Source organism: Galeopterus variegatus, unplaced genomic scaffold (assembly GCF_000696425.1).
Source record: "Galeopterus variegatus unplaced genomic scaffold, G_variegatus-3.0.2 Scaffold2345, whole genome shotgun sequence".
NCBI lineage: Eukaryota > Metazoa > Chordata > Mammalia > Dermoptera > Cynocephalidae > Galeopterus > Galeopterus variegatus.
The window spans coordinates 265,033-276,978 of NW_007728456.1; the positions used below are offsets into that span (position 1 = coordinate 265,033).

Sequence of the window (11,946 nt, forward strand, 5' to 3'; positions counted from 1 at the left end):
TGTGGTTAGCCTGGGGACCCAGGACTGGTGTCTTGTGGAGGCTGACACTAACTCTGAGTAGTTAGCATCAGAACAGAATTGAATTGTAGGACACCAGTTGACGTCACAGAACCAGAATTGGTTGTTGTTGGAAAAGACATTGCAGTCTCTTACAAGGGTACCTCGAAAAGTCTGTGGAAAGATTCATAATATCTTTTAACTCTATTTTTACACAAACTTTTAAGTACCCTCATATTACAGACTATTTGTCCAAACGATAAAAAGTAAGAAAATACAAATGGAGCTTTTGTTTCAAGAAGTGTGTATCCTTAACTAATTACTAAATAGTAACAGGCTTCTCCTTGAAGACTTGTTCTAGCAATAAAAAAGTAGTAATGAGCCCTTAGGATTGCTACCACTGAATGTATTTATCATGGGTCTAACACTGGCTTAATACTTGGTCTTGGTGTATCCAGCCAAAGCTTGCTTTAAAGAGTTAGTCTTGGACTGGCTGGTTGGCCCATTTGGTTAGAGCATGGTGCCAGTAACACCAAGGTCCAGGGTTTTTGTAACAGCCAGCCACCAAAAAAAAAAAAAAAGTTAGTCTTAATGAAATTCAAAGTCTAGAAGGCAGCAATAAGACATGAAAAATAATCCCAACAAGAGGCCACGTATTCTGTAGCATAGAAAAAGACATTTTTTGATATACAACTTTACCTTATAAAAACTGACATCTTCACATGCAATGATATGGCACTATTTTCTTGGTTAGGTTTTTATTGTATTAGTACTCTGTATATTTCAAAATGTCTAGGAACAATATGACATTTCTATAACTTTAAAAATGATAAGTTTTAAAATTACTACTGAAAATTTCATTCATTCATTCAACAACAATTCATCAAGAAAGAATTCATTAAGAAAAAGGCATTGTAAAACTAATGGTAGCTTCTATTTGGGCCATCTTATAAGATACAGAGTTTTGGGGTAATTTAGTAATTGTCTTGGGTGGAGTTCTAGACAGACTGCCCAAAGGTTTAAGAAAAAGGCAGGCAAAGAATAACATTAACCTATGAAAAGTAGAAATTAATCTCAATAATAGTGACTTCAATACCAGTGAAAGCACATTATATCCGGAAGATCAAGTGGAATACCTTTTCTTCCTAACCAAGTACATAAACGTATGTTCATGAAGTGTCTAGGTCTTACCTCATCTATGTTTCTAAGCCATTTGCTGATGTTTTCAAAACTTTTACCATTAGTGATGTCATATACTAGCATGATACCCATTGCTCCTCTGTAGTAGGAGGTTGTGATGGTGTGAAATCGCTCCTGGCCTGCCGTATCCCTGAAAATAAACAGCCAATAATTTGTATTAAGCATTTTGATATAACTACATTCCAGGTAAAGGACAAAACAGTAGAATAGTTTGTAAAATAGACGGAGATTAAAACTCACTATCAAAGCAAAACAGAACAACCATTCATTTAACTCTTAAATGGTAAACAATTATGGTTCTTCTTAATGGTAAATAATATATGGTAAATATATATATATACTTTTTAGTTTAAGGCAATTAATGATCTATGATACTGGATGAAAATCTGGAAGGGAAAACAGTAGAAAGTGATATTCAAAACTCGTGAAGTTATTTAAGGAACACTGGCAATCATCATAAAAACTCAGAATTCCATTTTATAGAGTGATTTCGTTCCATAATGTAATACAGAAACATATGGAATTTTTAGAACATTAAACGACTACACTTTAGTATAGCCACATTTACACTTAGAATTATTTACAAAAAGTTGTAAAGATAACCTCACATGTAAATAACAAGACAGAAATACGCAAATATTATTTTTCATTATTATTTAATGACATCAAGCCAAAAGTTTAGATATATTTTGTTCCTGTAATTATGCCCTCTCTTTTGTGGATCATTCTCATCAGCATACAAATGTATTTTAGTATCTATCTTTTTTAAAAAGCAAAAATAAACAAAAAAAAAACCCACTCTCGACCCCACATCCCTCCAAGTAATACTTCATTTTGCTATTCTTCTTCCTAGCTAACATTTCATAACTTTTATTTTGAAATAATTATAGCCTTACAGGAAGTTACAAAAACAGTACGCAGAGGTCCTGGGCACCCTTCACTCAGCTTTCCCCAATGGTAACATCTGACATAACTATAGTAATTAAAGACCTTACTTACTCAGATTTCACAGCTTTTTTGTATGCACTCACTTGTGAATGCGTATACGTACAGTTCTTCTCAATTTTATCACATGTACAGATTTGTGTAACCAGCATCCCAAACAAGATAGAAAACTGTTGTATCACTCCTCTGTCCCTCCCACCCCCCCAAGTCCCTAAATTCTGGCCAATAAACTGTTTTCCATGTCTATACTTTCACCATTTGCAGAACGTTCTGGTATGTTAACTTCTGAAATTGGCATGTGTCACTTTTTTCAGCATGATGCCCTTGAGATCCTATCCAAGTTGCTGTATGTGTGGATATGAGTTTTCACTTCTCTGGGATAAATACGCAGGAATAACATTCCTAGGTCACATTATAGGTGTATGTTTAACTTCAGAAGAAAATGCCAAACTCGTCCAGAGTGGGTGTACCTCTTTCTATTCCCACTAGCAAGTATGACAGATCCAGTTTCTCTGCATCCTCACAAGCATTTGATGCTGTCACTATTTTTTATTTCAGTTGTTCTAATATGGCATATAGTAGTACAAGAGTACTTCAAAAAGTCTGTGGAAAAATAGAATTAAAAGATAATACAAATCTTTCCATGAACTTTCTGAAGACCCCTCATATCTCATAATTTTAATTTGTATTTCCCTGTGGCTAAGATGTTGAACATTTTTTCATGTGCTTATTTGCCATCCATACACCCTCTCTAGTGAAATATCTGCTTATGTCTTTTGTCTATTTTCTTTTTTTTTTTTTTTAAAGATGACCGGTGAGGGGATCTTAACCCTTGACTTGGTGTTGTCAGCACCACACTCTCCCAAGTGAGCTAACCGGCCATCCCTATATAGGGATCCGAACCCTTGGCCTTGGAGTTATCAGCACCACACTCTCCTGAGTGAGCCACACGCTATTTTCTAATTGGACTGTTTGCTTTTTTTACTGTTGGCTTTTGAGAATTCTTTTTATATACAAGTCCTTTGTCAGATATGTAGTTTGCACATATTTTCTCCAAGTCTGTAACTAGTCTTTTCATTCTCTTGACAGGGTATTTGGCAGAGCAAGAATTTTATATTTTGTTGCAGTCCAATTTTTTTTTTTTAATCTTTTATGGATCATGTTCTTAGCATCCTGCCTAAGAACTCTTCATCAAATCTTAGGTTCCAAAGATTTCTTCTGAAAGTCTAATGGTTTCATTACATTGATGATACATATTGAGTTAGTTTTGGTACAGAGTGTGATTATTAAGTAGAAGCTCATGTTTTTGCCTAGTAGTGCCAAATCGGTCCAGTACCATTTGTTAAAATGTTGAGGTAATGTCCTTCCTCTATTGAATTGCTTCTGCATCTCTGTTACAAATGTGTAGGCCACAGTGTAGTCTATTTCTGGGTTCTTTATTCTGTTCCAATGCCCTACGTCTCTATGCCTCCTCCATCACCATACTTCCTTGGTTTACTGTAACAAAATAAAAAGTCTTAAAACACAGTAGACTGATTCTCCCCACCTTTTATTTTGTCAGAATTGTTTTAGCTATTCTAGCCTTTGCATATAAATTTTAGGATAAGCTTGTCTACATTTACAATAAAATCTTTCTAGCAAACTTCTTTAAAGAGTTATCTCTAGTCTCTGTTTCCCCACATTCATTCCTCAACTAATTCTAATCAGATTGCTATTACTGCAATACTATATACCAAGACTGCTCTTCAAAAGGTCTCCAGTGACCTTTCTGATTGCCAAACTTAGTAATTACTTCCTTTTAATATATCTTAATCACTAAGCAGGATTCCACACAGCTGATCATGTTCTCTTATTCAAACACTTTATTCTCACGACTTTTCAAATACCATGTTTCTGCTCTTTGTTCTATGTCACTGGCTGCTCGTTTTCAGTACTTGTTGGCATTCTAAGATTCAGAGATGATGGGCTGCCAATCTCCACACATCAGTCAGAGTGATCTTCTTTAAACATATGTTTGATCACATTTTTCTACTCAACACTTCCAGTAGCTTCGATGGGGAAAGAATAGGCTTTTCAACAAACGGCGGAAGAACAACTGAATATCCTCCCCCTGCAAAAGAATGAAGCTGGACCCCTACTCCATACAGTATACAAAAATTAAAACAAATCTTGGGGCCGGCCCGGTGGCGCACTGCTACAGTGCTCCGCTTGGGAAGCGCGGCGGCGCTCCTGCCGAGGGTTTGGATCCCACATACAGACCGGCAGCTCACTGGCTGAGCGAGGTGCGGGAGCAACACCGAGGGTTGCGATCCCGTAGCCGGTCCCGGTCCGGTACGGGCGCGACACTGAGGGTTGCGATCCGTTGCCGGTCACGAAAAAAGACGGGCGCGACACTGAGGGTTGCGATCCGTTGCCGGTCACGAAAAAAGACGGGCGCGACACTGAGGGTTGCGATCCGTTGCCGGTCACGAAAAAAGACGGGCGCGACACTGAGGGTTGCGATCCGTTGCCGGTCACGAAAAAAGACAAAAAGGAAAAAACAAAAAACAAATCTTAAGACCTAAATGTAAGAGCTAAAACTATAAAATCTCTTACAAGAAGACACAGGGGGATATCTTCATGATCTTGGATTTGACAACTGTTTCTTAGATAGGTCACCAAAGAACAAGCAACAAAAGAAAAACTAGACTGAACTTCATCAAAATCAAAAACCTTTATATTTCAATAGACACTAGCAAGAGAGTGAAAAGACAACCCACAGAATAGAAGAAAACAGTTGCAAATCATAAATTTGATAAGGGACTTGTGTATGCAGAATATACAAAGAAGTCTTACAACTCAGCAATAAAAGGACAAATGACCAGACTTAATAATGGACAAAGGATCTGAACAGACACTTCTCCAAAGGAGGTATACAAATGGCCAATAAGCACATAAGATGCTCAACATTAGACATTAGCAAAATGCAAATCAAAACTACAACGAGACACCAATTTACCCCCATTAGGAGTGTTATAATAAAAAAGACAATAACACATGTTGGTGAGTATGTAGAGAAATTAGAACTCTCAACCATTGTTGGCAGCAATGTAAAATGATGCGGCCACTTTGAAGAACAGTCTGATATTTCCTCAAAACGTTAAGCATACAGCTATCCTACAATCCAGCAATATTACTTCTAGGAATATAACCAAGAAAAATAAAGACATATGCCCCCACAGAAACTTACACGAGTACTCACAGCAACATTACTCATAATAGCCAAAAGCAGAAACAACCCAAATGTCCATCAACTGATGAATGGATAAATAAAATGTGGTATATCCATACAATAGTGTATTATACAGCCATAAAAAGGAATAAAGTACTGATACATGTACGACATGGATCAACCTTGATAACATTATGCTAAGTGAAACAAACTAATTACAGAAGATCATATACTATATGATTCCATATGTATTAAATGTCCAGAATAAGAAAATCTATAGAGACATAAAGTAGATTAGTGGTTGCTACGGCAAGGAGGTTGGGAGGTTGGGAGTGAAGATTATGGGGTTTCTTTTTGAGGGTTAGAAAATGTTCAAAAACTGTGGTGATGGTTGTACAACCTTGTGAATACATTAAAAACCACTAACTGTACATTTTAAATGGGTAAACTGTATGGTATGTGAATTATGTCTCAATAAAGCCATTATAAAACAATCAAACTAAAACATGACAAGGCTTAAAAACAAAACCAAAAAACTTCCAGAGGCAGCTCATTATAATCAGAATGAAGTCAAACTCTTTATCCTGGGGCTTATAAAGCCTTACAAAATTTATAATTTATACGGAATTTATTATTTCTCCAGCCCCCATAATTTTGAGGCACTCTTTTCCCTAACCACTAGAGCTGCATTTTTTTCATGTCCCCAAACTCACAAGCTTGTTCTCACCTGACAGACTCTGTACTAGCAGTTCCCACCACCTGTACATGATTGGCTTCTATTCACCTTTCACATTTTAAATGTGCTTAACATGTTCATACATCTGTCATTTATCCATTTATCCATCAATTCAAATATTTATTGAGTGTCTACTATGTGCTAGGCATTATGCAAGAACACATACAGAACATGAGCTTAGAGTCAGACTCAAGTTTATTTTCAGGCTCCACTCCTCTTCCAGAGGGGCAAACTTGAATGTACTTAATCTCCTTGGACCTTAGTTTTTTTCATTTATAAATAATTATGAGGGATAACTAAGGTATGAGACCCAAAATTTAATTGCGTATTTTTAAGACATCCTAACAATGCTCTTAAGTCAAAACCATCTTTGCAGATGCTCTATGGTAAAAAAAAAAACCTCTCTCAAATTATTATTTATCTGTGCTTAAGTAGTACTCAAAGCTGTTTCACAAGGAAAATCCTGGTTTTTTCTTGCAGCCCGTTTCTGTATAAAGATGAAATAAAATGTTTTTTCATTTAGGTAAATGAAAGATCTGGCTAGACTTTTCAATTTTCTTAGGAGAATATCAGCTGTCACTTGTTCATTTCATCTCAAAGTATATGGATCTGTCTCTTCAAAAAAAAAAAAAAAAAATCCCTGGGCCGGCCTGGTGGCGCACTCGGTAGAGTGCAGCACTTGAGAGCGCGGTGGCACTTCCGCCAAGGGTTCAGATCCCATATAGAGACCGGTCCGCTCACTGGTCGAGTGCGGTACAGGTGCGACACCGAGGGTTGCAATCCCATTACCGGTCACGAAAAAAGACAAAAAGGGGAAAAAAAAAATCCCATTTATACATTCTTCAGATATTTATTGAGCAAATACTATATGCCAGACACTATTCTAGGCACTGGAGATAAAGTAGTAAACAAAACAAAAATTCCTGCCTCAGTGGAGTTTATATTCTATTAGGTATAGTAAATAAACAACACATAAGGAATGTCAAAGGGTGATGAATTCCAAAGAGACAAAAAGAAAAGCAAGAAAGAGACTAAGCATTCTCTGAGAAAACACCAAATGGCAGATGCTGCCAGTGCCGTGGAAGTGCCTTGGAATGGGAAGCTTTCAGCAGTGGCAACCAGGAGCAGGTGGCAGCCAGGCCACGGTTTGCAACTGAGGCCTCAGAGCTCAAGGAAGCAAAGCCAAAGACAAGGAGTAACACCCCATCACCAAACTGGGCAACCTGGTCAAGGACATGAAGCTCAAATCCCTGGAGGAGATCTGTCTCTGCTCCCTGACCATCAAGGAGTCTGAGATTGTTCACTTTTTCCTGAGAATGTCTTCAAGGATGAGGTTTTGGAGATTATGCCTATGCAAAAGTAAATGCATGCTGGCCAGTGGACCCAAGGCATTTATCATCGTGACAGACTACCACAGTCATGTTGGTCTGGGTGTTAAGTGCTCCAAGGAAGTGTCCACTGCCATCTCCAGGGCCATCATCCTGGCCAAGCTCTCCATCATCTGTGTACAGTGAGGCTACTGGGGGAACAAGATCTGCAAGCCCCACACAGTCCCTTGCAAGATGACTGACCACTGCAGCTATGTTGGTAGCTTCATCCCAATGCCCAGAGGCATTGGCATTATCTCAGCCCCTGTGCCCAAGAAGCTGCTGCTGGATGGCTGGTACCAACAACTGCTACACCTTGGCCAGGGGCTGAACTGCCTCCCTGGGTAACTTTGCCAAGGCCAACTTTGATACCATCTCCAAGACTTACAACTATCTCACCCCTGACCTCTGGAAAGAGACCGTGTTCTCCAAGTCTCCCTATCAGGAATTCACTGATCATCTTGTAAAGACCAATACCAGAGTCTCCATACAGAGGACCCAGGGTCCCACTGTAGCTACTATAGTGTAGTATATAGTGTTTTCATACAAAAAAAGGTGGGGGGGAAGGGTTGCATCCCCTTTCCCTGCCAACGTGGTCTTGGCTTCCTACCCTGAGCTGTTGTCAAGTTCAGGGACCCTGGGTGGCCTTCTCCACTTCCAGGTGTGCAGAGGTGGCCTCTCCCCTATGTACATCAGACTCATGCAGTCACAGGCTACAAAACTGTTATGAGGCTGCTGGAAGCCAAGGACAGTACTTGGGCACAGCTGGCACTACCCTCTGCCCTTCCTTCTAGCAGGTCAATTCCAGTAGTAGTACCCAGTAGGGAAACTGTAGTGCTTTCAGTGCCCACTGAAGTCACTGTGATCAATCAAGTATCTGCTACTTAACAAGAAACTTGCTAATCATTATGGCACCCACAGCAAGTAGTTGCCTTATCAATGAAAAAGGTATACTGACATAACAGCTAATATAAGAGATATGGTTCTTAATATTTAACAAAACAGTCCTAATTACACTGGTTGTTAATTACTTCTTAGCACAGTTTGAGAGTATATGTTAATTGCTATTTACTATTTTTTTTAAAAAAGGTTTTACTTAAATCAGTCCGTAAGATCAAGAGGAACCCTAATATGCAATATTTTCCTTTGAATTGGATGAGAAATAAGTTTTATAACAGCATTACTTATCCTAACTCAATTCTAATACCTAATACTATGTCATGACAATTTCATGTTGTGATTAATAAAAGTATTTTGCTCTCCAAAAAATAAAGTAAGAGAATCAATTACACCTGTTAAAAAGAGAGAGGAACTAGGGGCTGATGTCTGGGGTGTGGCAACAAGTGCAATTTTAAACAAGGTGTTGAGAGAAGGCTTCGTTGAGAAGGTGAAGGAAATAAGGAAGTGAGCCATATAAAAATATGGAAGAACAGTGTTGCAAGAAGAGGGAAGAACAAGTGCAAAAGGTCCTGAGGCATAGCTGAGGAGCAGTAAGGAGGTGTGGGTGGAATGGAGTAAGTGAGGGAAGACTACTATCAAAGAGGTATAAAAGTGGGTAGGGAATATAGATTGGATGGGATCTTCCAGGTTTCCACAAGGGCTTTAGCTTTTCTTCTGAGATGGGAAGTCTATCAGAGGGTTCTGAGAAAAGAAAACCTGGGGTTAGAAAGAGTCATTCTGTCTTCTGTGTTGAAATGGGGGTTTGTGTGTGCACATGCATGTGCTGAGGCAAAGTCAGAAGGTAATGCAATACCTACCCAAAAAACTGCCAGAAGAAATGTCATTTCACGAAAAACATCTAAGAGGCATGCTATCAATTCTTCTAGGTTTGAGCCTTAAATCAGGTTAAACCACAGAGGCTACACATGCACACATGCACATATACATGTATATATATGTTTGTATTTACATATCTGTTTATACTCTTAAACCATAATGTTTACCTCTATTACCTTTAATATTTATTAAGAATCATTACAAGAAGCAGCTTTATGAAACTTACTCTGTATTTGTTATAATCTAGATTTCCCCTTAATTTCTGAAAAGAATAATGTAATTTATTGTGGGTAGCCCCCCCACACACACCTTGGCTACCAAGAAGCTTATAGGTAAATTTTACAAATAGAGCAAAGCAAACTAGTTGTATATTTATACCTTCCATTTTTATCATTTCTAATTTCGTTTTATCTTTTATTAATCTTATGTATTTACTTACAAAGTGTTTTAAATCGGGTGTAACTATAAATGCTTTCATGAAAAAACAGATTTGTCTCATTACAGTACAAATAGCTTAGTTCTTTTCTGAACTGGCAAATAGAAGTATAAATTAACTAATGAGTCTATCCCCTAAGAGATGGGTTCAAGTCTCTTACTTACAATACAGGCTAGAAATTTACTTTTCTAAGACAAAGAGCATGCAAGACCTGGGTTTCCAGTAGTGACTAACAACTAAGTGTAGGAGGCATAAAAACCTTTCATTTCAATTTTGTTGTAACTAATAACCATTTAGAGAAAAGATCTTCCACAGAACTCCACTATGAACACCATCCCCAACACTTTCTAGCTATTATACACTTAGCTTCTTCCCTATTCATTTACATTACACAATTAGCAAATTATATACACACTTACTTCAGTGTCAAGTCTATGACTAAATTCTCTACAAGGGAAGAACACATTGCGAAAGAGGCTACTTAGCTAAATCTACATCAAGAGCATATGGGGGGGGGTTGTATTATAATGCTGGTTAGTTATAAAATACCAACAAAAAGATATTGAAATATTAATGGCCCCTCTGAAAAGAAAGATAATCACTACTTATGTTCAGAGTACATTTGTTCTGATCTATGGCATACTACTCCTTGTTTTCGGATTTTTGTCTCCATCTTCTAGAATCTCTTACACCCAATTATCTTTCCTCTCTTCATATGATCTCCCCGTTAAATTTTCTTTAGCCTTCTATATCCCATTTTCACTTACACATTTCACACATTTATACATTTCAACATGACTGTATCTGCCCCACAAAATGACTTGGCTCCTTGATCTCAAATTATCCTTTTCCTGGGTACTGCCTCGATTCTCATTATACCTCCCCCTACCAATTATTAGGACGATCAACTATTTATTTCAAACTAGGGAACAGGGTCTTTGCCTCACTACCTCTAGGCTAACTGGTGACCTTTTGCCCAGAGCTAAAAATAGCCACAGCTACTTGCTCATTGGTCAAATTATTTTTAGGTTTGTATACACGCATATGCTCAAGTCTAATCCAATCCAGCACATTGAATCCAATAAGCAAAAATAGGTGGTAAATATCTGAAGAGCAATTAAACGTTGTACATGTTCACAATATCTTTTCATGTCACCATAATACAGGTTTCTAAGCCTGTTTTCAAAACCACTCACTTCTCTGTTATTAAAATTTTTTTCTTTGCAGTCTACTTAATATGATCAGGTTTCTGACATCATTCGCCAATGGCAGTAGAACTTTCCTTACATAAAATAATACACAGCTGAGAGAATGTTGTAAAATACTATTCTTCCCACTGATATATTATAAAAGGAGTGATATGTTCCTAGGAATTAAAATAGCTTATTTTCCTAATTGTTAGTCTAACACATGGGGTCAGGGAAGCTGTGTACTCTGGCTGCTATTATGACAGTTATTTTTAGTCTGGACACTAATAGCACCAGAACAGACCAGAGGCAACATCAATCTGCTGTTTGTATTTTTTTGGTAAAATAATAAAGGTACTTCTTATTTTACAAATTAGAAGCCAAATTTCACATGTTGAGTTTTATTTTAACAAGACCTAGATTTCCTCACAGATATACAATTTCTCTACACCCAAAATATCATGAGTTTAAATTATGCTTAATTCATTGAAAAAAACATTTTTTTTTCAAAAGTAAAAAGGCTGATACCTGCTTTCTCAGAGCTTACACCAGTGGGGACAGGAACAAGTAAATAAATATATAATCACAAATTGTAATAAAAGCTATATGTAAATAGGGTGGAGTGATGGAGAATGGGGTAAGGAGGAGGAAGGACATAATCTAGATAGAATGATCAGGGAGATCCTCTCTATAGAGGTGATGCTTAAAGTGAGAAGTATAAACCAATCAAAGTATGAAATCAACCAAAGTCATTCAGTCAACAAGTATTTACTGAGCATGAATATTTGCCAGGCTATGTTCTACATGGTAGATAGAGAAGCATAAATCAGGTGGAATCTCCACCCTCAAAAAGCTTACATTCTAGGGGCCGGCCCGGTGGCGCACTGGGTAGTGCGCCGCTTGGGAAGCGCGGTGGCGCTCCCGCCCGAGGGTTCGGATCCCACATACGGACCGGCTCCCGCTCACTGGCTGAGCGAGGCGCGGGAGCAACGCCGAGGTTTGCAGTCCCGTTGCCGGTCCCTGGTCCGGTACGGGGGCAACACTGAGGGTTGCGATCCGTTGCCGGACACGGAAAAAGACAAAAGACAAAA

The 11,946-nt window shown here is 38.2% G+C and overlaps 1 protein-coding gene across 1 annotated transcript in view; it reads right to left on the reverse strand.

The window, feature by feature from the left end:
• The window catches only part of RAB10 (RAB10, member RAS oncogene family), a 43,069-nt gene that overhangs the window by 19,963 nt on the left and 11,160 nt on the right, over nt 1-11,946 (reverse strand). Inside the window, exon 3 of the mRNA XM_008581404.1 lies at nt 1,189-1,327. Within this exon, the coding sequence (XP_008579626.1) occupies nt 1,189-1,327 (139 nt within the window). The remainder of the gene's footprint in view (nt 1-1,188; nt 1,328-11,946) is intronic.